The sequence below is a fragment of the Triturus cristatus genome, chromosome 4_2 (assembly GCF_964204655.1).
Source record: "Triturus cristatus chromosome 4_2, aTriCri1.1, whole genome shotgun sequence".
Classification (NCBI taxonomy): Eukaryota; Metazoa; Chordata; class Amphibia; order Caudata; family Salamandridae; genus Triturus; species Triturus cristatus.
Genome location: NC_140586.1, coordinates 290,818,544 through 290,842,917, shown reverse-complemented (window position 1 = coordinate 290,842,917; position 24,374 = coordinate 290,818,544). Strand labels below are relative to the sequence as shown.

The window sequence follows — 24,374 nt, the reverse complement described above, 5'->3', positions numbered from 1 at the left end:
CTGATTTTCTCCGATTTTTACCACTCTTCCCTAAATAGAAGCTGTTCACTTTTTTTTATGCTAAATAGCATATAAATTTCAATAATATTATAATCTTTACTGACTTACCTTATTTACCACTCCTTAAGCTATATAAAAAAAAAAAAAAGGAGAAAAGATAAGAGGGAGCATCACAATTCATAATATTTACAACCAAAAAAACAAAAAAAAAGAAAATAATTTAATTAAAAGACTTAAATAATATTTATCTTCATATGTCTGACAATGAATCAGACGAGGCCAGCGCGCCAATTCCTAACATGGATAATGAGGCATTTAAAAATCTTATACATAAAGAAATGAGATCCTGTATGTTGGAAACTTTATCCAAGGTCGTGACTTCTAAAAGATCACTTCCCTCTGACCAAGATGACCTTTTTGAAAACCAACATACCACATGTAACGAAGATCTCAACGAAATCAGGGGGAAAAGACATAAAAAAACTAAGAATATCATCTATACTACCCCCAAGAGCACGGGAGGTCCTAGCACCTCAAGTTTCACGGGAGGTCACCGCACCTCAAACAATACGGGTGTCCTTAGCGGCACAACTTTTAATGGTGTCCTCAGCGGCACAAACTATCAGGGTGTCCCTAGCGGCACAAACTATCAAAGTGCTCATGATATTAATTTCCAATTCGAAGACGATATTTTTGATGACAATGCCTCTGACGTACCAGACGAATACGTCCTAGATCTGGATGAAGATGATCATGAATTCGATTCTCATCCTTGCGAAAGTGAGCTTCCCTCTTCTTCCTCTAATGATAATATCACAGACCCTCTAGGTGGTGAAATGTTCTCACCATTGAATATAAAACACCCTAGGAGCTCGGAGTGGTTTCCCCATGAACATGTCAGCAAATTTATTAAAAAATGGTTAAGGTACCCCCTTGTGAGAGATACCAGAAACCTTCTAAGAGCCGAATGCTCAAGACCTTCCATAGATGAAAAAGTATGCCAAACCCCAAACCTTGACCCCGAACTTATTAAATACCTTTTTAAACTCGGAAGAGACCCGAGAAAAGGTATGGAGAGGTCACTAAAGTCTTGCCAAGACCGTGTCCTCGATATCCTAGGCCCTCTAGCCAGGATCATTGATACAGCAGAACATAGCCATTTAAATGGGACACCCCTCAATACTGAAGTAATTAGAGGTCTAAGTCAGAGAGCCTTGATTCTCTTGGGCAATGCCAACGCTAGCCTCAATTCAGAAAGGAGAAGAGTAGTTCTTACAAAAATCTCTCCTAAACTGAGTGATCTGGCTATCAAAGAGCCCTCTATCAATCCTAAAGGACTCCTCTTTGGTGAAGAACTTATCAAGACACTTGGCAAATACGTATCTACCTTTACGGCCCTGGACAAAGCACATCAAAACATGAAGAAGGTCTTCAACACCAACAACCTTTTTGGTAGGGCCGGAAGAAGGGGCCTTTCTTCCGGCCGCTTTAATCGCAGGCCCTACTCCAGATACAGAGGTTATGGCGGTAGAGGCTCACAACCCTCTAGCACCCCTGAATTCTACCCACAAAGAGGAAGAGGTTTTCGTTCTCGAAACTTCAGATCACGTGGAGCACCCGACACCAACTTTGCACAAAGTGAGTACAATCCTTCCCCCTCCCCCTCTTTCTTCTTCCCCGAAAGTAGGAGGCAGACTAAGATTCTTTTTTCAGAATTGGAAATCGATTACTCAGGACCCTTGGGTTCTCAATACAGTAAGGGGATTTATGATAGACTTCATAGAAACCCCCTATCAGATTTCTTTCCCAAGAGATATTCCTCTCACCTTAGATCAGGAAAAAATTATAGTGGAAGAGATATCTTCAATGCTTCTGAAAGGAGCAATCGTAGAGGTTCCTATAGAGAACCTAAGGTTCATAAGTACTCTCTTCCTCGTAGAGAAAAAAGACAAAGGGTGGAGACCTGTCATAATCCTAAGGGAGCTCAACAAATATCTAGTCTACAGACACTTCAAGATGGAAGGTATCCATCTTCTCAGAGATTTACTACTAGAAAAAGACTGGCTAGTCAAACTAGACCTAAAGGACGCCTATTTTACCATCCCTATGGCCCAAGCCCACCAACCCTTTCTCCAATTTATTTGGAAAAACCACCTTTTTCAATTTCAGGCTCTTCCCTTCGGACTTTCCTCAGCTCCACGGTGTTTCACCAAAATAATGAGAGCAGTAGCATCTTCTTTGAGGGAAAAAGGGATCCGTATGATCATTTATCTAGACGACATCCTTATTCTTTCACAAGACCACTCTCAGATAATCAAAGACCTGGAAACTGTAGTAAACTTACTGGAGAGTCTAGGCTTTATCATAAACCAAGAGAAATCCATACTATCCCCTTCCAGGACCATGGAATTTTTAGGATTCACAGTGGACACCACAAATTGTCTTCTCCTCCTTCCCCCGAAAAAAATAACAAAAATCAGAAAGGAGATAAGGCACGTGTTAAAATTGGAGAATTTATCCTTGAGGGAACTAGCCAGACTTCTAGGCCTACTTTCTTCCTCCATCCAAGCTATCTTTCCTGGCCCTCTAAATTACCGTGCTCTTCAGAGAATAAAAGCCAGAGCTCTTCGCTCAGGCCTTTGGTACGGGGATCGTATTTCCCTGGATCCCGAAGCAAGAATAGAATTGACTTGGTGGTTAGAACCTGGATGCTTGGAACGGAAAAGCAATTTTTGGTTCAGCACCAGAATTCGATTTAGAATCCGATGCAAGCCTTCATGGTTGGGGTGCCTGCCTCTTAGATCAGAACACAGGGGGTGTTTGGTCTCAAGTAGAATCCGAACAACACATAAACTTCTTAGAACTGACCGCCGGCCTATATGCTCTAATGAGCTTCAAGCACTCCCTTCAAGGGAGATCTGTCATTTTGAAAATGGACAATATGTCCGCAGTTGCATATATAAATCGCCTAGGTGGAACCAGATCTGTAGACCTGTCCAATCTAGCCAGAAAACTATGGATGTTCTGTCTGGAACACAAGATTTCTCTGAAAGCCGAATACCTTCCAGGCAAATCCAATATTTCGGCGGACTGGAATTCAAGATTCCTTTTGGACCACAGCGACTGGAAACTCAACGTCTCTGTCTTCAATTCTCTCAACAAATTTTGGGGGCCATTGAAAATAGATCTGTTTGCCAGCAGACTAACTTGTCAGCTAGAAGACTACTACAGCTGGATGCCAGACCCGGGTGCTCTAGCAGTAAACGCTTTCCTTCAGTGCTGGTCGGGGAAGAAAGCTTATGCCTTTCCCCCATTCGCAATGATTCAGAGAGTTCTTCAGAAAGTGAGACATCAACGCTGCTCAATTGTCCTGGTCACTCCCTTCTGGCCTTCTCAGGCTTGGTTTCCAACAACGCTGGAACTAGCTTGCGATCTCCCCTTCTTGATTCCATCCCTAGTAGATCTTCTTACAGACGTAGACGGGAGAATCCACCCTCTTGTTCTTTCAGGGAATTTGAATCTTCTTGCCTGGAGGGTGTCAGGAGATCCAATGATCTCGCAGGCCTTTCGTCAACAGCTTCAACTCTCCTCAGAGAATCTTGGGCACCAGGCACACACTACCGATACAATAGCATCTGGAAATTTTGGGTTTGTTGGTGCTTGGAAAGGAATCTGGATTCCGTGGAAGCACCTATCGTTGACATAGTTAATTTCCTTGTGGAACAATTCGAGCGTGGTCTTAGCTATAGATCGATCAATTGCTATAGATCTGCTATCTCTGCAGGTCATTCTCTCATCAATGGCAAAACTATCTGCAAAAACCCTATAATTTGCAGGGTACTTAAAAGTATTAGACTCATGAGACCTCCTAAACCTAGATATCAGTCTCTATGGGACGTTAATTTGATTCTTGATCTCTTTTCTAACTGGCCTGATAACTCTCTTTTGAATAGAAAAAAGCTATCAATCAAGCTGGCCACCTTACTCTGTCTCATTTCTTGTCGCAGAGTTTCAGACGTTAAAGCACTTGAAATCTCCAATAGATCCTACAACATGATTGGAGTCAAATTCGATTTATTTAAAAGAACCAAAACCATGTCTGATTCTATTTTCTATCCTCGCTTTGACCTTTGCAAAAAACTTTGTGTTGTGGAGTGCATGAAAGAATACGACTCTAGAATGAACCCTCTACGTTCCCCTGATGTAAATCAGCTGCTTATCTCCTTTGTTAAACCTCACAAAGCTATTACTACTGCCTCCATTTCTAGGTGGGTTAAGATTGCTATGAGCTTGGCTGGTGTTGATTTAAATATCTTTAAAGCCCATTCTATCAGAGGCGCTATGGCCAGTAAGTCATTCTGGTCCGGAGGTAAGTTGGATGACATCCTTAAAGCTGCTGATTGGTCTAATGCTTCTACCTTTGCTATGTAAACCAGTTTCGCATATGTCTGATGTGGTTTTACAAAGCTACCAACATGCATAATGTAGCCTCCGGTCTTGTAATGAAATTGCGATTCTCCTATTTACATGACTAGAGAATCTGGATTTCATTAAAGACACGGAGGCTAACATTATCCCTCCCTCCCTTTCCCTTTATTGTCTATTTCTTAAGACATTTAACTTACAGTACTAATGTCTGCTGTTTACTCTTGTATTTTTTAACGTATTTATCTTTTTGATTCTCTCATGATGATGATTATTTGTTATACCTTGTCTAACTTCTTTTTTGCCTTCTCAATTTAGCATTTCTTTCTCTGAAGTTACTTGTACTTCTCTTTCTTTTTCAGATATTCAATCATAACCTTTCCCTCAGAAGATTTCATCTCTGGCTCTCCCATCGTTCTTCTTTCTTCGTTTGTTGATATTCCAATGGATCTCTATACTGCTTTTTATGGACTGTGACTCTTCGCATCTTATCCTGCTCTACATTGCATTTAAAAGAGGCTGATTGTTATGGTCTCATGTCTTTTACCTTTTGTTAACGTTCTATTCTGGAACTTGTTCTTTATGATGATTGCGGCTGCTTGGTGACGCATTAAAAGTAATATGCATAATGTTAGCCTCCGTGTCTTTAATGAAATCCAGATTCTCTAGTCATGTAAATAGGAGAATCGCAATTCTCAGTTCATCCAGGGTGCTCCCATATTGGTATAATGAATTTATGTCTACAGTTTTGAAAAAGTTGCATTTTTCCTCGATTAGGTTTGTGAGTAACATTTATCCACCTTAGACCAAATCAGCCCTTTTAAAGCAATAGTTTACTTGATTTCTCATTGTGATAAGGATAATCAAATTGAAAAATGGTGTTTCAGGATTTTTGACCATAAATTAGTCTGTACAATTGATTTGATGGCTAAATTAATTTGATCTACTGAATCCTCTTGTACTGAAGTTCCAGATGAGGTCCCAGCTACGGTTATACAATGAAACCCTGTGTAATGGGTTAAAGATTTGTGTGCTCTATTTAATGCATTTCTATTTATTGACATCATTTCTGTCCTGTGGAGAGGGAGTGTGGTATTAACCATATATAAGATTATCTCTCCAGCTATAGGTCCTTAGCATTATTCCGTGTAGCTGCCAAGTTATATGTGAAATACGTCGTACATCTTTTGAATGTGAGGTCAACAAAATAGGTCTGCTTCCTTTTGAGCAGTATGGCTTTGGAGCAAATTGCTCAACAATTGATAATATCATGTCTCTGAGGTTGCTATGTTACAAATATCCCATTTATATAAAGCACCTCATTTATGCAACCTTCATTGATTTTGCATATGCTTTTCATATAGTTGACCATATTTAATTATGGTACATACCTGTAAATTGAGCTTTACCTTTACTCCAATTAAATACATTGTAGGAGCTTTGCACAGAAAATAGGTTAAAGGTTCTCCTTGGTGCAGTCAATTAATGTAGTGTTACCATACCAGTTAAAAATTAACCTAATAAGGGATATGAATTAGACTCCTGCTGTTATCTCTATATCTTTTAACCTACCAGCGGAATTATACAAAAGAAATCACATTCGACCCACTGTTGTGCTGGCAAAATATTAAACTTTTAATATATGCTGATGACATTGGTTTATTAGAACTTACACTCATTATCCTCCAGAGGAAATTGACAGCTTTGAAGCAGTTTGAATATACATATCTTCTTCAGAATAACATCTCAGAGCCAAAGATCGTGATATTCCGAATTTTACCTAGAGTACTGATAGATAAATATTAATCTTGTTCAGCAATATGTCTATCTGGGTATGGACTGTAAAGCAAGTCATAGCACAAAATTACATTTCAAACACGGTGTAGTGAAGCTTAATTGATTTGCACAGCTTACTGACTTTTTTCATTGCGATTGGTTGCTCTAGTTGATGCTTTGTGAACAGTATATACTGCAAAGCTACCAGCTATATTTGCCTATTGAACTGAGTGTTGGTACACAAGAATGCTTAATTTCGGGGGAGGAGCCTAGCGCGCAACCAAGATGGCCGCGTAGGCACAGGGCTCCCGAGGGCCTCCACAACCTCCCACGTCTATCCTGAATTTATCCTGATTCTATCGACGGGCTTCTACGGGCGAACCTACGTGGAGGTGATACCTGCTGTCCAAATTCAAATCGGACATCGGGAGCCGGAATAGTATAGATTCCAAGTTGGCGGCCCACTCCGGACCTTGCCCCGGACTCGAGTTGGCATGGTGCCCGGGCAGAAAGTGAACAACAACGGCATGCAGGACTTGGGCCGGTGCGTACCCCCTACTTTCACTTTCGGTTTCGGGTCTCCTCGCTGAAACTGAGGGGCCTTGGATTGTCAGCACACATTTATAGTGGGACGATTGGGTAACCTGCCTGCTCTTGGACACTAGCTGGGACTACCCCTTGGGGTCTCCGAGGTTTCCTAGATTGGTTCTCCGGTGATCGCCCATCGTGTTGGTGGCCGACACCCTTGGCGACCATCAGACAATGGCGGCTAGATTGGACGGAGATAAGCAAAAATCCAAGACGACTAGGCGGGGAGCTCATACCCAAGCTAACAACATGGACCGCTATACCCAGTCGAGAGGTTCCCCTGTTGGCCCGCATAAGTCGCCGGAGAGACCCAAGGATGGCCCGGGATCGTCAACGGAGTTAACATTGCAGGACGTCATGGGTGCCATCGAGGAGATGAAAGCGGCGGTCGGCCAGCGATTCGATACATTGGCCGATAAATTGGACACAGTTTTGATCGATGTTAAACTAGTCAGAGCGGACCTTTCACAAACGAATGAAAAGGTCAAATCCTTGGGTCTGACGACGTCGAGTCTGGTAACGGACGTGTCTGACCTGCAAGCCGAGGTCCGTAATCTGCGGACATATACTGCTTTGTCTGTCCGTCGACTGGAGGATTTTGAAAGTAGGGCTCGGCGGAATAATGTGCGCATAATCGGGGTGCCGGAGAAATCGGAGGTCCCTGCAGCTGACCTCTTTGTGGAAGACCTTGTGATCAACCATCTCGCACCCAAAGGCTTGAGTAAATTCTTTGCGGTTGAGCGGGCCCATAGAGTTCCGGGTCGTAAGCCCAAACCGGGCGCTCCCCCAAGGCCCATCATCGCCAGAATTTTTCATTTCAGGGACAGGGATGCTATACTGCAGGCCTCGAGGGTGAGTGGGCCGACAAAGTTCGAGAACACTCATATAAGTTTCTACCCGGACTTCACACAATTGGTCCAAAAGCAGCGACAGGAGTTCATGGGTGTCAAACGGCGACTGAGAGACATGGACCTGAAATATGCGATGCTCTTTCCGGCCAGGTTGCGGGTTGAGTTTGAGGATCGGACGCACTTCTTTGATCGGCCGGAGGAGGTTGGAGATTGGCTTGATACCCTGCCTCAGCAACGACGTCGAGAGGGACAGACCGAAGGGAACGGAGTGGGCTCGGCTGAACAGGAGTAGACTTTTGGTCCCCGGTGACTGACTATTGTGATGGCACTTCCATATTTTGGTTTGGTGTTTCTATTCAGCGCCTTATCCTTCAATGTTCGGGGGTTGTGGGGTGCTCAGTGAGGCTCTTTCCTCCTCTGGGTTTTCTTTTTGTAGCGTAGTTAATGTTAGGGCGACAGGCAGACTGCATGTTGGGGGGGCTACATGGGCTCACGCAGGGGTACAGGGTGGGGGGAGTTGTAACGGGAAGGTTGGGGGGGAGGGGGGGAGTTGGGGAATGTTTGTTTGTTTCACAAGGCAATGTGAGGTTAGCTGCTGATTTGTCCTGGTTGTGTTCTCCGGGATGTGGGCATCATGCACGGGAGCGGGATGGGGGGTAAGGGATTGAGAATACTTTCGTGGAATGTGAACGGACTGGGGGATAGGCTCAAGCGCGGGGTGGTGTTGCAGTTTTTGAAATGGATCTCGCCCGACATTGTTTTCCTGCAGGAGACACATCTGATTGGGAACTCCTTCCATGCCCTGAATAGGCGGGGCTATCGCCTTGCTGTTCACTCTGGTTTCACTTCTGGCTCTAGGGGAGTGGGTATCTTGGTCAGGGCCTCTCTCCCGTTGGAGGTGGACGAGGTGCTCCACGATGATAGAGGGCGATATGCAGCATTGGTGGGGAGATGGGAGGGTAGAACTGTTTCGCTCGTTGCTGTTTATGTGCCACCGGGATTGCAGACGGCTACATTTGCGGATTTGGGGCGTTTGGTCCTGGGACTCCCTGGGGGGGTTCTGGTGTTAGGGGGTGATTTTAACGCTGTTGTATCCGGTATGGAGGACCGTCACCCCCCCCAGGGATCTCCCTAGAGCCCAGGCCTGGCTGGGTGGCTTTCTAGATACTTTAGGACTTATAGATTGCTGGAGACTGATGCACCCGGGACAGGCACAATACACCTTCCACTCGGGGGCCCACGGGAGTCTCTCGAGACTTGATTATATACTTATGCCAGCGTTCCAGGCTGGAATGATCGGGGAGGTGCGTCATTTGGCCCGAGGTATTTCTGACCATTCCCCTCTATTGTTGCAGATGGAGGTTGTTCCTGGGGCGGAGGGAAGGGTAGCGCCAATTAACCCCTGGTATTTACGTAACCCTAATGTTCGCGCTGAACTGGTTAAGTCCATTGATCACTACTTCAATGATAATGTAGGGTCAGTGTCGTCTGCTGTCTCCCTATGGGAAGGTTATAAAACGGTGATCCGGGGGCATGCCTTGTCTCTTATTTCCCATGCTAGGAGGTGCGGGAGGGAAGAGGTGGTCCGCCTGGAAACTGACATAGCTGAGATGGAGGGGGATTTGGAGCGGGGTGTCACGGATGAGAAACTGCACGTTCTCAGCCTTAAACAGTCAGATTATAGAGCGCTGGTCACGGATGCTGCTAAAAGGATGAGTAGAGAGCAACAAGGACGACTGTATGATGTGGGAGATAAGGCCGGTAAGTTGATTGCTTGGTTGGACAGGAAGGAGAGAGCGGGTAGAGTGGTGCCGGTTGTGGAGAGAGTGGATGGCGTGTGTGTGACTGACCCGGTAAACATTGTTGACTGCTTCGCGGATTACTTCCGTGGGGTATACTCTCCGGTCTCTGGGTGCTCGGAGGAGGACTCTCATCTGTTACTCAGAGATATTGCATTGCCGTCCCTCTCGGAGGCTGATAGCATATTGATGGAGGCGAAGTTGTCGCCAGATGAGATTGCGCTGGCCATTCGCTCGATCGCTTCTGGTAAGGCCATGGGTCCCAATGGTCTCCCCATTGAACTATATAAGTTGCGTCCAGATAAGATAGCACCATATCTCCGTGACATGTTCCTCGCTGTACGGGCGGCGGGCTCCCTCCCCCTTGACCAACGTCTCGCTACCATAGTTGTGATACATAAAGAAGGGAAGCCGCGAGACTGCTGTGCCTCCTACAGGCCTATCTCGTTGTTGAACGCGGAACCCAAAATTCTGGCTAAGGTATCGGCCAATCGTCTGGTTCAGGCCGTGGGCGACTTGATTCATCAGGACCAGTCCAGTTTTATACCTCATCGTAATACCGCTCTGAACCTGAGGCGGTTGCATGGCGTGCTTGCTAGAGCGGAGTTTATGCGTGAGCCGGCCATCTTGGCGTCTTTGGACGCTACCATGGCGTTCGATACTTTAGAGTGGCCGTATATTTGGGCTGCGTTAGCTAAATTCGGGTTTGGCCCTGAATTCATTGGGTGGGTAAAATTGCTATACGCTGACCCATTGGCGCAGGTTGTGGTGAATGGTAGGGCGTCGGCTCCCTTCGCGCTGGGGAGAGGTACGCGACAGGGCTGTCCGTTGTCGCCCCTTCTCTTCGCACTTTCTTTGGAACCTCTCGCCGCCTGGTTGCGTTGGGAGCCGTCGCTGCGGGGCATTAGATGGACGCCGGAATTTGAGGACCGTGTCTCCCTTTATGCGGATGACATTCTTCTGTATCTCACCTCTCCTCGACAGTCGCTAATTGTATTGGTGGACGTATTGAATTCCTTCAGTCGTAACTCTGGCCTGGTTATCAACTGGGCCAAGTCATGTGTTTACGTCCTCTCGGGCGAGGCCCCCCTCCTGCCGCGGGGGTGCCCTATTCAGATTGCTACATTGGGGTTCAAATATTTGGGAATCTTCATATCACTGGACCCCGCGGTCCGCTATGAGCGAAACCTTCTCCCTCCACTCCAGCGATTGAAGGCCGACGTCGCGAGGTGGCGACGGCTTCCGCTCTCGCCGCTCGGACGGGCGGCATTGTTTAAAATGATGTCACTGCCTCGTTTTTTGTATGCTCTACAAAACACGCTAGATGTCGTGCCGGCCCGTTACTTCCGTGAGGTGGAGGGTCTTCAGCGTCAACTGTTTTGGGACGGGCGACCGAGGATCGCTCTCGCCAAGTTGACACTCCCTTGGTATGATGGGGGTGTTGCCCTCCCCGATATTAAAAGATACTATTGGGCGTCTCAATTGGCGGCGGTGAACCACGGGATATACGGTCCTGCTTTGAATCCGGCCTTCGAGATGGATAAGTTATTACTTCCGGGCGGGGATTACAATAGGACACTGTATTCGGCGACTCCGGATGCACGGTTGACAGGACCAACGCAAGTTGCGGTACGCGTGTGGCATGCGGCGAATGCTGCGATGGGGTGGAGGGATCGCTTGACTCGAGCGACGCCGTTGTATGCCTCCCAGCGCTTGGGTTGTCTGTGGAAAACGAAAGGCTTTGAGAAATGGGATATGATTGGTATAAGTAAGGTGGGTGACCTCTGGGCGAAAGGGTCCTTTAAAACATTTGAAATGCTCAAAACTGAATACAAATTAAATGATAGGGAGTACTTCCGATATGCACAGGTTCACCATGCGCTGTGTTCGTTTTTTCCGGATGTTGCTGCTATCCCAGAATATTCCCCGTTGGAAGATAGGGTGTTAGACGGCTATGTGCCCGACAGCACTATTTCCCTGATCTATAAAAAACTTATTAATGATCGTACGGACTTGCTGACCCATCTGCGGGAGGCGTGGACGGCCGACGGATTGGAACTGGACGATGAGGATTGGGTATCGGCGGTGGCCTCCCCGAAAGAGGTGGCGATCCCGGCCCGCCTTAGATTTGTGCAGCTGAAGATACTCCATAGAGTGTATGTTACAGGGCCTGGTTTGATACGTATGGGTTATTCGAGGGATGGACTGTGTAAGCGTGGCTGTGGCTTGTTGGGTACCTTTCTTCATATCCTATGGGAATGTTCGGAGGTCGTACGATTTTGGAGCGGGGTACATACTGTAACGGAGGAAGTCACGCATGTCGCTTTGTTACCAGAGGCCAGGAGGTGTTTGCTGAATGTCTGGGAACCAAATGACTATAATGCGGCGCAGACGCAGTGGGTGACTTTGGGGTACATGGTGGCTAAGCGCAATATCGCACAGTTGTGGGGTTCCCCGAAGCCGCCTACGATTTCGGTATGGTAGGAGAATATGGATTGGTGTATGTTCAGGGAGAAGACGGTGTATGTGGCGAGAGGCAAGCCTGGGAGGTGGACTAAGGTGTGGGGTCCATGGAATTCCTATCGTGGGAATGTCTGCGCTCCGCCTCTGCCGCGAGAGGTCGACGTCGCTTTGTCCCCCTAGCCGCACATTCTACGTAATTGTGCATGCTTTGTCCTCTTCTCCGCCGCCCCCCACTACCACCTCCTGTCAAGAGTTATTCCAGATAATGTGGATCTTCCCCCGTCCTGGGGAGCGCACGCTGCTATTTCGGACTCTCATTGCCTTGTTTGTGTGTTATTGTTGGGGGTTTTTTTTCCCCTTTTTTTTTTTTGTTTAGAAAATATGAAACCGTCCTTTTTGATCGCCCTTGGACTATGGCCGCGGCCTGTTATATGTGCTTTCGAACTTTAGGGAGCTTTTGCTTCTGGCTCATTTGAATGTGTGGAGTTGCCTTGCTAGCTCCCGAGCTTTCTAGCGGCCGGCCCTTGTGGTTGTAGGCCCTTGTTTGTATCTTTTTAATGTGTAATAAAGGTTTCTTCTTAAAAAAAAAAAAAAGAATGCTTAATTTCAGATTTTTGTAAATCTTGTATGGAAATTTTATTTCATGGTGTAGAAATCTGTGCCCATCAAAGCTATTAGGTTAGAATTAGGAATGATAGTCCTTGTCAACAGGGGTTTAGGCCAGATTTTTCAGACATGAAATGCTATTAAAATGGCTAAGCCAGGGTCTCTGTGAGCTTTTATTTGCACGTAAGAGAATTCTATGAACAACCAGTATAGATTTTCAAATCTGTTCACAAGTTAGAGATACTTTGGCATCAAAGAGTCAGATATAGATTTCCCTTGGTCTAAGTAGTATTTTAAAAGTTGGTTCAACAGATTGATGACACTGAAAAGCTTTGAGGCAGGTTATTGGCATTGCTCATAATTAAAATACCTTATTCCAATTCGTGGGGCAGACAAAATTATTCATATTCAGCCTGTATGTGTGTTACTTTGGATCCTAATGTTAAGCGCTCTCATATCTATTTTAATTCAGGTGTGCTTCACTTTGGAAATAACTATAGGAGTGACTAATTCTAGAAACAGTCCATTTTGATCTTGTCAATTACAAGAAGAAATTCATTTTAGGTGTTTTTGTCCTTGAGTGTCTCAATTGGTTGCTTTGTATTTAAATGTAATATTCTTGAAGCATAACATTGAAACTGTGTATGCTGCTAATTTTATAATGTAGTGCATTCTAATAAATATACATAATAATACTGAATAGAATGGAAGGGGGAATCCGTGCCAGATTTGTAGGATATCCACAACATAAATGTGCATACAACAAATCTAAAAAGGAATTATTTACCACTCCTTATACATGTCCCTCTGAATCCCACTCTTCCATATTTAGTCATTCTCCCACCTCTCCCCTTCCTTATTTACTGCCTTTTCACCAGGATGATCTTTGGCTTTGTACCTAGCGCTACAGAAGGACTACCTCTAATCCCTCCCCTGATCTCTTCAATGGAATGTTAGCTGATCATCTCTCTCCTCCGTTCTTCCACTTTGACCTTTGCCTAATTGGCACTGAAGGTAGACGGCATGCAACTCTCACCTTCTCATCGTTTCTATACAAAGACAGTCTCATGCCTTACGGTTAGTCACAAAGAATAACATCATTCGAATCATGTTTGACTCAATCCCTAGTCCAGTCTCCAAACAAAGTTGAGAGCTCTTTCATGCCTTCTGCTCATGTGCAGATCTAATGTTTAACATAAATTAGAAGCAGCAGACGTCATTGTCTGTTGCAATAGTGACCTACTGCTCATGACAGAAATGTGGCTTAATGAAGCCTCACACTCTAATACAGGCTTCCTCCTTCCATTTGGCTACTCTGTCATTTAGCTCGATTGTGGAAGTAGAATTGGGAGAGGAGTAGCTGGAATCCACATAGACTCCATCCATTTGCCTTATCATTTATCCTGTTCCACCGTCCAATGCCTGTTGTAGGCAGTGATTATTTGAGCCGGTGGTTTCCGGTGCTCAATGCCAGGACTTAATTGTCAACACTGACACTTATGACAGTCTGCCACATGGTGGCTGTTGGACCCGGCATCTTTTGGCATGTTTCCAGTGTCTTTTTGCTTTCTGACCTCCTGTTTCTGACTCTGTTTTTGCTGGTTTAGTGTCTCTGCACACTTTCTAACTGGTGTTCAGTGTTAAAGTGCAAGTGCTCCAATTGTAAATTAAGTTATGGATTGGTGTTTCCATGATTGGCATGTTTGATTTCCTGGTAAGTCCCTAATGAATTGCACTGATAGTGTCAGGACCTGTTAATCCAATTGTACTCGTGGGCCGGCAGCACTGATTGTGCCACCCACAGAAGTAGCCCTGTAAAGGTATCTCAGACCTGCCATTGCAGTGTCTGCGCGCAGTTTTTACTGCCATGTCGACTTGGCAAGTGCACCCACTTGCCAAGCCCTAACCATCCCTTTTATTACATGTAAGTCACCCCTAAGGTAGGCCCAAGGTACCCCTATGGGCAGGGTGCAGTGTATGTGGAATGTAGAACATGCACTGGTTTGTGTGACATGTTCTGGTAGGAAACTACAGTGTATTTCGTTTTTTACTATTGACTATCTGTCCCATAGGATAGAATGGGGGATACTTCGTAACGGGGAACAACCTTTACAACGCAACTTTTACAACGCACTACCTTTACAACGCATTTTTTACAACGCATAATCCATTACAACGCATGACATTACAACGCATGACACTACAACGCATTTTTAAAAACTACCTTTACAACGCATTCCATTACAACGCATACTACCATTACAACGCATACCATTACAACGCATAATATTACACTACACTATCCAACACTTACCCTACTGTTGCACCCCCTGGAGTTAGAATAGTAATTTTTACCCCTATACTATCCAACACTTACCCTACTGATGCACCCCCTGGAGTTAGAATAGTAATTTTTACCCCTATACTATCCAACACTTACCCTACTGATGCACCCCCTGGAGTTAGAATAGTAATTTTTACCCCTATACTATCCAACACTTACCCTACTGTTGCACCCCCTGGAGTTAGAATAGTAATTTTTACCCCTATACTATCCAACACTTACCCTACTGTTGCACCCCCTGGAGTTAGAATAGTAATTTTTACCCCTATACTATCCAACACTTACCCTACTGTTGCACCCCCTGGAGTTAGAATAGTAATTTTTACCCCTATACTATCCAACACTTACCCTACTGTTGCACCCCCTGGAGTTAGAATAGTAATTTTTACCCCTATACTATCCAACACTTACCCTACTGTTGCACCCCCTGGAGTTAGAATAGTAATTTTTACCCCTATACTATCCAACACTTACCCTACTGTTGCACCCCCTGGAGTTAGAATAGTAATTTTTACCCCTATACTATCCAACACTTACCCTACTGTTGCACCCCCTGGAGTTAGAATAGTAATTTTTACCCCTATACTATCCAACACTTACCCTACTGTTGCACCCCCTGGAGTTAGAATAGTAATTTTTACCCCTATACTATCCAACACTTACCCTACTGATGCACCCCCTGGAGTTAGAATAGTAATTTTTACCCCTATACTATCCAACACTTACCCCACTGTTGCACCCCCTGGAGTTAGAATAGTAATTTTTACCCCTATACAATCCAACACTTACCCTACTGTTGCACCCCCTGGAGTTAGAAAAGTAACTTTTACCCCTATACTATCTAATACTTACCTTAAATGTAATTTAATATTATGCGTTGTAATGGTATGCGTTGTAAAGGTAGTATGCGTTGTAATGGAAATGCGTTGTAAAGGTATTTTTTAAAAATGCGTTGTAGTGTCATGCGTTGTAATGTCATGCGTTGTAATGGATTATGCGTTGTAAAAAATGCGTTGTAAGTGCATGCATTGTAAAAGTGTGCGTTGTAACGTCATACATCCCTTGGTAACACCTTACAAGTATAACTTCCCATTGGGACAAGATAGAGAAATGGAGTTTAGTATTCCTGAACTCAGAATGTAAAAATGCATCTTTTAGTAAAGATAATTTTTATGTTGGGTGTTTGAAAATACCACTTTTAGAAAGTGGGTATTTTCTTGCTGAACCATCCTGTGTGCCTCTGCTGGGTTGTGGATTGACTATCTGACTTTAGAGTGACAGGGGCTGGGGTTGTGCATTCACTGTAGACAGCCACAGGGGAGATTGAGGTGTGTCCTGCCTTTCCTAGAAGAGTCAGGCCTGGCTGAATAGACCTGGTCTGCATTTAGAGTAGTGGGAGGAGATTTCTTTGTAACTGAATAGGCCTCGTCTGCCTTACACAATGCTGTTTACACCTCCTGCCAGGAAGCTGGGCCAGAGAGGACAAACCTGGTTTGGCCTAAGCACAGACACTCTTTGCCAGAAGAACAAAGGAAACTGTGGTATAAATATTGGGGCCCAGACCCCAGAACTTTAGAACTCTTTTGGACTTAGAAACCTCCCAAGAAGAAGAGCTGGAGAAGCTGTGAGGAGGAACTACCACTTTGCTATGTTGGCCTGCAGTAACTGCTTCTGTCTTGGGCAGGGAAAGTACTGGACTGAACTTTCTGCAACTTCTTTGTTTGAGTTTCTCCAAGGGCTCGAGGTACAGCTTGCCCCTTGTTCAAGAAGTCTCAGGAACAGCAAAGACTTCACCTTCCTCTGGGTTCTGCCTCTGGGACAGTATGTCTCAGTTGCTACAGAGGGAAACCGCAACTCGATACTGTCACCAAGACCGCCGGCGGTTCCATCACCTGAAGGCACCGCAGAAGGCACTGCCGCACTTTGCACCGCAAACCTGGTCTCACTGATGACAACGACTACCGCTCTCACCGAGCCGTGACCTGTGGGCACCGCACTCCGCACCACCTCGCTTCACTCCGGTGTCCTGGTCTTACAGACTCTGCCATTGCCAGGTAACATTGACACCGGGATCTGGGGGCACTGCTCATAAGCTACACAAGGCACTGCCCCGTCCCACACCGCAGCCACATACCACCGATGCCACTGCTTGCACCGTGACCATCAGCACTGCGACGAACACCGCCCTGTTTTGCACCGCAGCCCTGGTCTCACCGACGCCGCTGGAAGACCGCCACCGAGCCGCTGCCTGCACCGCAACCTGAGGGCAAGGCACGCCGCACAGCTCTGCTTCACACCACAGCCTCGACTACTGCCACCTCCAGTCCACACCGCCGCGGTCAGCCGGAACAAAAGATACTGTTTACAAGTCTTCTGACACCGATTCCGGTCTACACCGATGCAGTTGGCCGAAACTATTGGATTTGGTTGTTTTCAGCACCATGGTAGCACCGGACGGAGCTACCGACTTCAAGAAACTGCATTTCTAAGGTTATTCTTGCAAAGTGCATATTTTGATCATTGTATGTTGGATTTTTATTGTTTTGGTCTTGTTTTACACAGATAAATATTGGTTATTTTTCTAAAACTGGTGTGGTGTCCTTTTGTAGTGTTTTCACTGTATTACTGTTGGTTATGTGCAAATGCTTCACACACCGCCTCTGAGATAAGCCTGACTGCTCATGACAAGCTACCAAGGGGATGAGCAGTGGTTATTTCAGCAGTGTATCCCCCTTATCCTGACTAGGAAGAAGGGTCTCTACTTGGACAAGGTAACAACCTACCAAATAGAGACCCCTATTTCTAACAGTGACGCTGTCTGTCTAATTTACAGATGAGCCCCACAACAGTTGTTTATCAATTCAATATACATGAAAAATGGCTAATAGCTGCCGCCCAAGCCATTCTTATAGCGTTGGGGGCCTGGAATAGTCTGAATTGCCACACTTGTAGGAGTGTGATGCTTAGTAATTGTGTTGGCACTGTCATTGGCAGAGATGGCAGAGGCAATAGGTAGAGCAAGTTGCTGTGGAGTCCTGACGAGGGTCCTGGCACTTATGCTTTTCACAAACTAAGCACTGGTTGTAGGGCTCAAACTGACTTGTCTTCTGCCACCAGATGTTGTATCACCAGGTGAAGTTACCACCTTCCATGGAGCATGTGATGGCCTAGTTGATTCTGTAGCAGTAATACCTTCATGGGTGATTATAATCTACACTTGGGTGTTTACAGTGACAGATCCGCATCCTACATTGTGCAATTCCTGTGAGAAGATGACCTTGTTCAACTCCATATCTTTCTGAATCTATAAATTGCATTGCTGTGTTGCATTACGGTCAGAGATTGGAGTACAAACCAAAAGAAAGTGGACATATTTAGGTAGTCTGAATGCTGTCTGATTGGTCAATATGATGCATCTTAGAGAGAATGGCTTTTAATGATGGACCATCCTATGACCATTTTGATACTTTGCGCTTTGAAATCTAGTATCGTTTAAATCTGGGAATGTTTGGCTATCTGATGTAGATTTTTCCCTTCCTGAATTCAGGATGCGTCTTCTACTCGTACTGCTCGCCACCATTTGGTGCGAGGGGACGTCCCAGGAAGGGTTCCCTGACATCTGCGTGGCCAAGCTCAAAGACATCCCGGTGAACCCCATGTGTGTCTACCGTAACCCCGAGAAGAAGCTCCAGGAAGCTGAGCCTGAAAAACAGGAGAAACTCCCAGATGCCACCAACCCCCGTATCTGGGAGCTGTCTAAGGCGAACTCCAAATTTGCTGTCAGTTTCTACAAGCTCCTGGCAGACTCCAAGAAGAACGATGAGAATGTTTTTTTTTCTCCACTCAGCATCTCGCAGGCTTTCACCATGACCAAGCTGGGGGCTTGTGACAACACTCTGAAGGAGCTCATGGAGGTGAGTGCAGTCCACAGAGGCCAATCTTCTCAGCAGTCTAGGTCTGAGGCATCTACTGTATGCAGGCTGTCGATGTCTCTAACTAAACAAGGTGTCATCTTAAGCAGACTGAGAGTGTCTCTTACTCAGCGAGGTGTCACCTTAAACATGCCAGGGGTGTCTCTTCTTGAAGGAGGCATCACATAAAGCAGAAAGAGGCTCTCTTACTTAATGAGGTCTCAAGTCATACAGGCTTATGATGTCTCATACTGAATGAGTTATCACTTTAAACAGGCTGAGGATGTCTCTCACTGTATTAGACATCACTTAAAGTTGAAAGAGGATCTTTTATTGAATGAGATGTTACCTCAAGAAGGCTGAGGATGCATCTCACTGAATGAGCTGTGACTCCTTCTGATTGCAGTATGATCTGAAGCATCTTATGAGCTAACAACAGCAGCGAGTGACTGGCCTTACGTACAACAGTCCTCACTTCACGCTGAAAGTTAAGAAGTATTGTAAATAACATCTCTTATGATGTGAGAGATGTCATATGAAACTGAACAGGTTGTAGTCTAAGATTGTCTCTTGCAGGACGAGTTGGTAGCTAAAGTTAAGAGCTAAAAGCACCATGGGGGTGTTTGATTTTAAGGCAGAAGAAAACTAATTTAATACTAGTTATGAATTCAGAGGGATTGCAAGTGACGTCTCTGGTGGCGTGGGAGGTATCGTCTGATTCTGATGATGAACATAAGTAAATGGGTTTAATGTGAAGTTCTCCAAAACAGCGCCTGTTTGTGAAATCTGTTTGTTTTTCTCTTCGTGTCACCCGCATAGGTTTTCCACTTTGACTCACTTTCGGAGAAGGCTTCTGATAACATTCACTTTTTCTTTGCAAAACTTAACTGCCGTTTGTACCGGAAGGCCAACAAGACCTCAGAGCTTTCATCAGCCAACCGCCTCTTCGGTGACAAGTCCCTGAGCTTCAACCAGACCTACCAGGAAATCAGTGAGATTGTCTATGGAGCCAAACTTTGGCCCCTCAACTTCAAAGTAAGACTCTGAATCCCCTTCCATCCTCTTCGCTTGGTCCACCTCTTCTTTTACAACCTCCCTTCCCTACTTCGTCCCTCCTGTCCCCCATCTCAATCACTCCTGTTCCTCTCTTGTTACCCATACTTCTGCCTTCCTTCCCCCTTTCTGTTCCCCTTGCAATCCCCCCTCCTCCTCCTCTCTTACAACACCTTTTCATCCGCTTCGTCACCTTCCACCCTGCTGTTTTGATAATCTAACTCCCTACTTCTCGCAAGTTCACCCCTCGCTTCATGTTTTCTGCCTCTTCCTCTCCTCGAACCCCGACTGACCCTATCTCCCGATACTTCCTCTTCCCTTTCTCTGTTTCCCCCTTCTTCATTTTCCTCCCCAGCTTAGCTTTCCCTCCTAGGCTAGCCCCTCTCTGCTTCTCCCCTCTAACTCTCAAACTCCTTGCTCCAACCCCATCTTCCATTTCCCTCTCGCCTCCTTAGCCGTCCCAGATGTAAGATCTCAGCTCAGTACATTTTCAGTCTGACTATTGTTCCTCGAATGTTTCATGTATTGCGAGACAGTACTTTTTTGTTACATTGTAAAGGTCGCTGACACCCCCCCTGGGTACAGTGGCACTATAGAAAAATAAAAGAAGTAAAACATAAAATAAAAGGTGAAAGCGGGTTAAGGACAAGATAGGCCTGGGTAAGTGTGGCACCTGAGTTATATTGCTAAGAAAAGAAAATGGGAGTACAAGCAATGACGGCTGACATACTAAATGGAATAAGAAGATTTGTGGGCTGATAAATAAGGATACATTCTATAAGGTGTTTGAGGTGAGTGTTTCCAGAGAAAGCAACAAAAGCAATTCTCTTGGCAGGCTTTAATATGCCAAATAATTTCTACAGTTTTGTGGCCAGATTCCTTAAGTAGTTAGACTGAACACACATTTGCGTAAGGCACATCAGTGCCATCAGGATTTCTGTTCACCTCATCTTTTAGATCACTTATACTCCTGTTCAAGATGGCTGACATCATCCTGAGGAAACCTGAGCATGACATTCACCCTATGCTATAACAACCAAGCTCCATGCACAGCAGTCAGTTTCTCTGTCATCACAACCACCTTTCTCTAATCTGTACATTGCATCATCAGTTGGCACTAGAACTTCTCCAAGTTTGACAGGCCATCATCAGTGTTAGACAAAAGCCAACAAACCGACCTCTGGAGAGGACGAGGTGTAACAGCCAGAACTGCCAACTTTGAAAATGGGGAACCAAGTTCGAATATCAGCGTTGGGGCAACATTCTGTGATTCTGGGCAAATCACTCAATCTCCGCGTGCCCAAAAAATAAATGTGTCCATGTGTAATGTGACTGGTGCTCATGTAAAGTGCTACAATACCTTCAGACAAGTTTGCCCTATGTAAAAAAGAAAACAATAAGTGAAGAGTCAAAAATGTATTTTCGCACATGCTGAAGTCACACGTGAATTGCATACAGTAATGAGCCGAAAGCTTGGGCTGGCTTTCTAAATCGCCTAACTAATCTCTGAGCCTTAGCAGTAATGAGAAGATCAAATACAGATGAGGTGCAGGCAGTCCCATTTCATCTTCATCTTCATTCTCTCCATCTTTCTCTTCATTGATCTTTCCTCATTCTTCCTCTTCATTTTTCTTCTTCTCTACTGATCTCGACTCGCATCCCGTATCGCCCCGTGATGACTTGTTGACATTTAGACAATTAGACCTTGACTTTCTCCATGGCACGGCACACTAGTGCCTTCACTTTTAACCCGTCCGCGGCGAGTCTACCCCCCCCCCCCCTTCCGGTATCACGCCTAGTCTGGGTTTCCGATAACGTTGTCAGACCACTTCACGAGCACGGCCAGTGAGTTCTCACCCCGCCGGCACGACACGCACTGTCGATACCAAGCGGGACTCACCTCTCCCTCACTGGATCTTTTAGTTATCTTTGCACCGGTCTTCCCACTCACGCTGGCACGAACGTGGCACCAGGGGTTTGTGGGATGCCGTCGCTTGTCCGTTAGTGAACCAATTTGCAACCATGCATGTTATTTTCTATATAACCCCCCATTATCGACAGATCAGTATGTTCTGAGGGGAGCATTTTTTGATAAAGTTTTTTTGTTCAAATTACTACTGTACAATGGTTATTGATGATATATATTATAATCGAACAATCCAACAGTTTTTTCTTCCTGTATCAGTATATACATGTATGTTTTATTCAGCATTTTCTCCGCTGACAGTATCATGTTGTAGGCTTGATGTCTCCTTTACTCCCTGTCATATAGTACACCCGCTCAATTGGTCGGGTCGTCTTCCCTCATCTATGAGGCTCCACATCCTACCTTGAGGAGGTAAGATTATTTTCTCGTCCTTGACAACGTTACCCCCCGTAACTGTTTGGCCCTACCACATTTGTGTCACTTCAGTCATGTCATGCTGTGAACTCTTACATGCCATGTTCCTTTTAATTGTTCTCCTAGCGTTTGTTCTTTTATTATCCCCTTGTTATTAATAGATACCGGCCTCATTTGGCCTAATCTGGATGATATATTGTCTCTTGTCTGGATGAGATCTTGTTTTCTGTCTCAGCTGATTAGATCACAGTCACGAATTCTGACGGTATCCATATCCCTTTCTTTTCTCCTTGGCCTTATCTACACAGGAAGAATACCCTTAGGATAACCCCAAGTTGAGGATTCTATCCTTCTGAAAGGGTACCTACCACCCATGACTGTTAACTAAGCGGTCATGGTATTCCGGTCCTGAAGAAGTGTCGCTTGACTTTGAAGCACATGACACGAAACATGTTGACCTGACTTAGTCCACCAATGGCTACTAGAATACCTTAATTATCATACGTAGCCTCACTGTTTTTAACAAAGTCCCATCCTTGACCATTTAATAAAGTGAACTAAAAAGGTTAGGGGCCTTTTTTAACAATCACAATCTACACCTTCACCAAACAATGTTTTTCTTATAGCCCCACACACCGCACTCACCATACGGCGTTCACAGATCAAAAGATCTCCGATAAAGATGCCACCAGGCCCGTCGGACATTGCAGCGCCGGTCCGACGAGGAGCGCCCAATGATGAAGCATGACACCCTAACAGGTGTGTGAGGGCATTACGATCTGGATTTGCAGATCCCCCCGGATACCATTTGTAATAGTGTAGTAGGTCATTGTAACCCTCTACCCAGGCCCATAGAGAGGAACTGTTCCCCCTTTTTGATATTAATCGACTTGTTGACATGCCATCTGATTGTCCTCCAGCAGATCCCAAGATCTGGCAATTATATTACTCTGCTTCTCCAAAAAAAGAGTCTTGAGGCTAACACTGCACTAAATGCCTCCAGACTGCACCGACTACTGCGTTTTAGGATTGCCTCAAACCCTTCAAAGATAGTAACTGGCTATTTGCTTCTGACCTCTAGCCATGCACCATGAGATCCATTTCTGGGAAGGTAACAGAGATTCTGAAGCTGTGTGTTAGGATGGCCGCAATGTTCCTCCTTGAGAGTGTCTTAATATCCTCCCGATGGCACCAACATGCTCAATGACTGGCATCAATAGATACACGTCTGCCCAGGCCAACACTCTGACCAGGGCCTCACCTTCAGGTCGCCGGGATGCAGCTGCTTCTAGGGATCCTCAGTGAAGTAATGGGAAAGTTGTGTTCACAGCCCACTCAGAAGTTCCAGTTTAATGACACCGTCCTGGACACCTCTCCTCTGTACAAAAGCAAGTGAAACTTCCAGAGCTGCCAATGCACCTTAGCCTGGCCTGACCGACTCAGAGCCCGATGGCCACCTGAATGGTTAATGATGGAACAATGCAAGGAAATACTCTGCATGCCTTTACCGCACATTTTCCCCCCGCATGTTTTTAGAACACATATGCCTTTACAACCTATGCCTTTACCATGCATTGCTTATATGTATATATATCTATATATCTATATCTATCTATATATATATATATATATATATATATATATATATATATATATATATATATATATATATATATTATCTACTCGCGGTCGCCGGTAGATAGTTATAGTTAGGACCTATTTTCCATAGGTAATCCGCAACATTCTATTCCCAATAAGTCTGGCGCCGGTTGACGAATCATCACAATATTTTCCAAACTTTTGGCCAGCTCCGGTCCGCTCCTATCCTGAAAGTTTCGTGGTGATTCGTCAAGTGGGGGCTTAGAAAAAAGGGGGGTCCCAAAACGCGTTTTCCCCATGCAATTTCCCATAGGACCTGTTGACGCAGCTACAGCCCGAACTGCTGAACGGAATTACACCAAATTTGGCAAAGAGGTAGTCCTCAGTTCAGACACGTGCCTTTTGCATAAATGGTGTAAATCTGTTCAGTAGTTCCTGAGAAACTTAGGGTAAAAAAGATAGATATATCTATGGCCTCGGAGGATCCGCGCACCCTACCTGCACCGTGAGCGCACCCTCTCCGAACCGAGCGCGCACCCTCCCGATCACGCGCTGAATGCTAATTGACTGTCGAGTGTCTGCCAACATTCGAAACCAGGAACTGTTGGCAGCCATTTT

The 24,374-nt window shown here is 45.3% G+C and overlaps 1 protein-coding gene across 3 annotated transcripts in view; it reads left to right on the top strand.

Moving 5' to 3' along the window:
• SERPINC1 (serpin family C member 1) overlaps nucleotides 1–24,374 on the top strand; it is a 192,926-nt gene that overhangs the window by 139,501 nt on the left and 29,051 nt on the right. For all 3 annotated transcript variants that reach the window (XM_085601564.1, XM_085601563.1, XM_085601562.1), the window contains exons 2-3: nucleotides 18,400–18,766; nucleotides 19,583–19,798. In XM_085601564.1, the coding sequence (XP_085457690.1) occupies nucleotides 18,401–18,766; nucleotides 19,583–19,798 (582 nt within the window). In that variant the 5' untranslated portion in view covers nucleotide 18,400. The remainder of the gene's footprint in view (nucleotides 1–18,399; nucleotides 18,767–19,582; nucleotides 19,799–24,374) is intronic.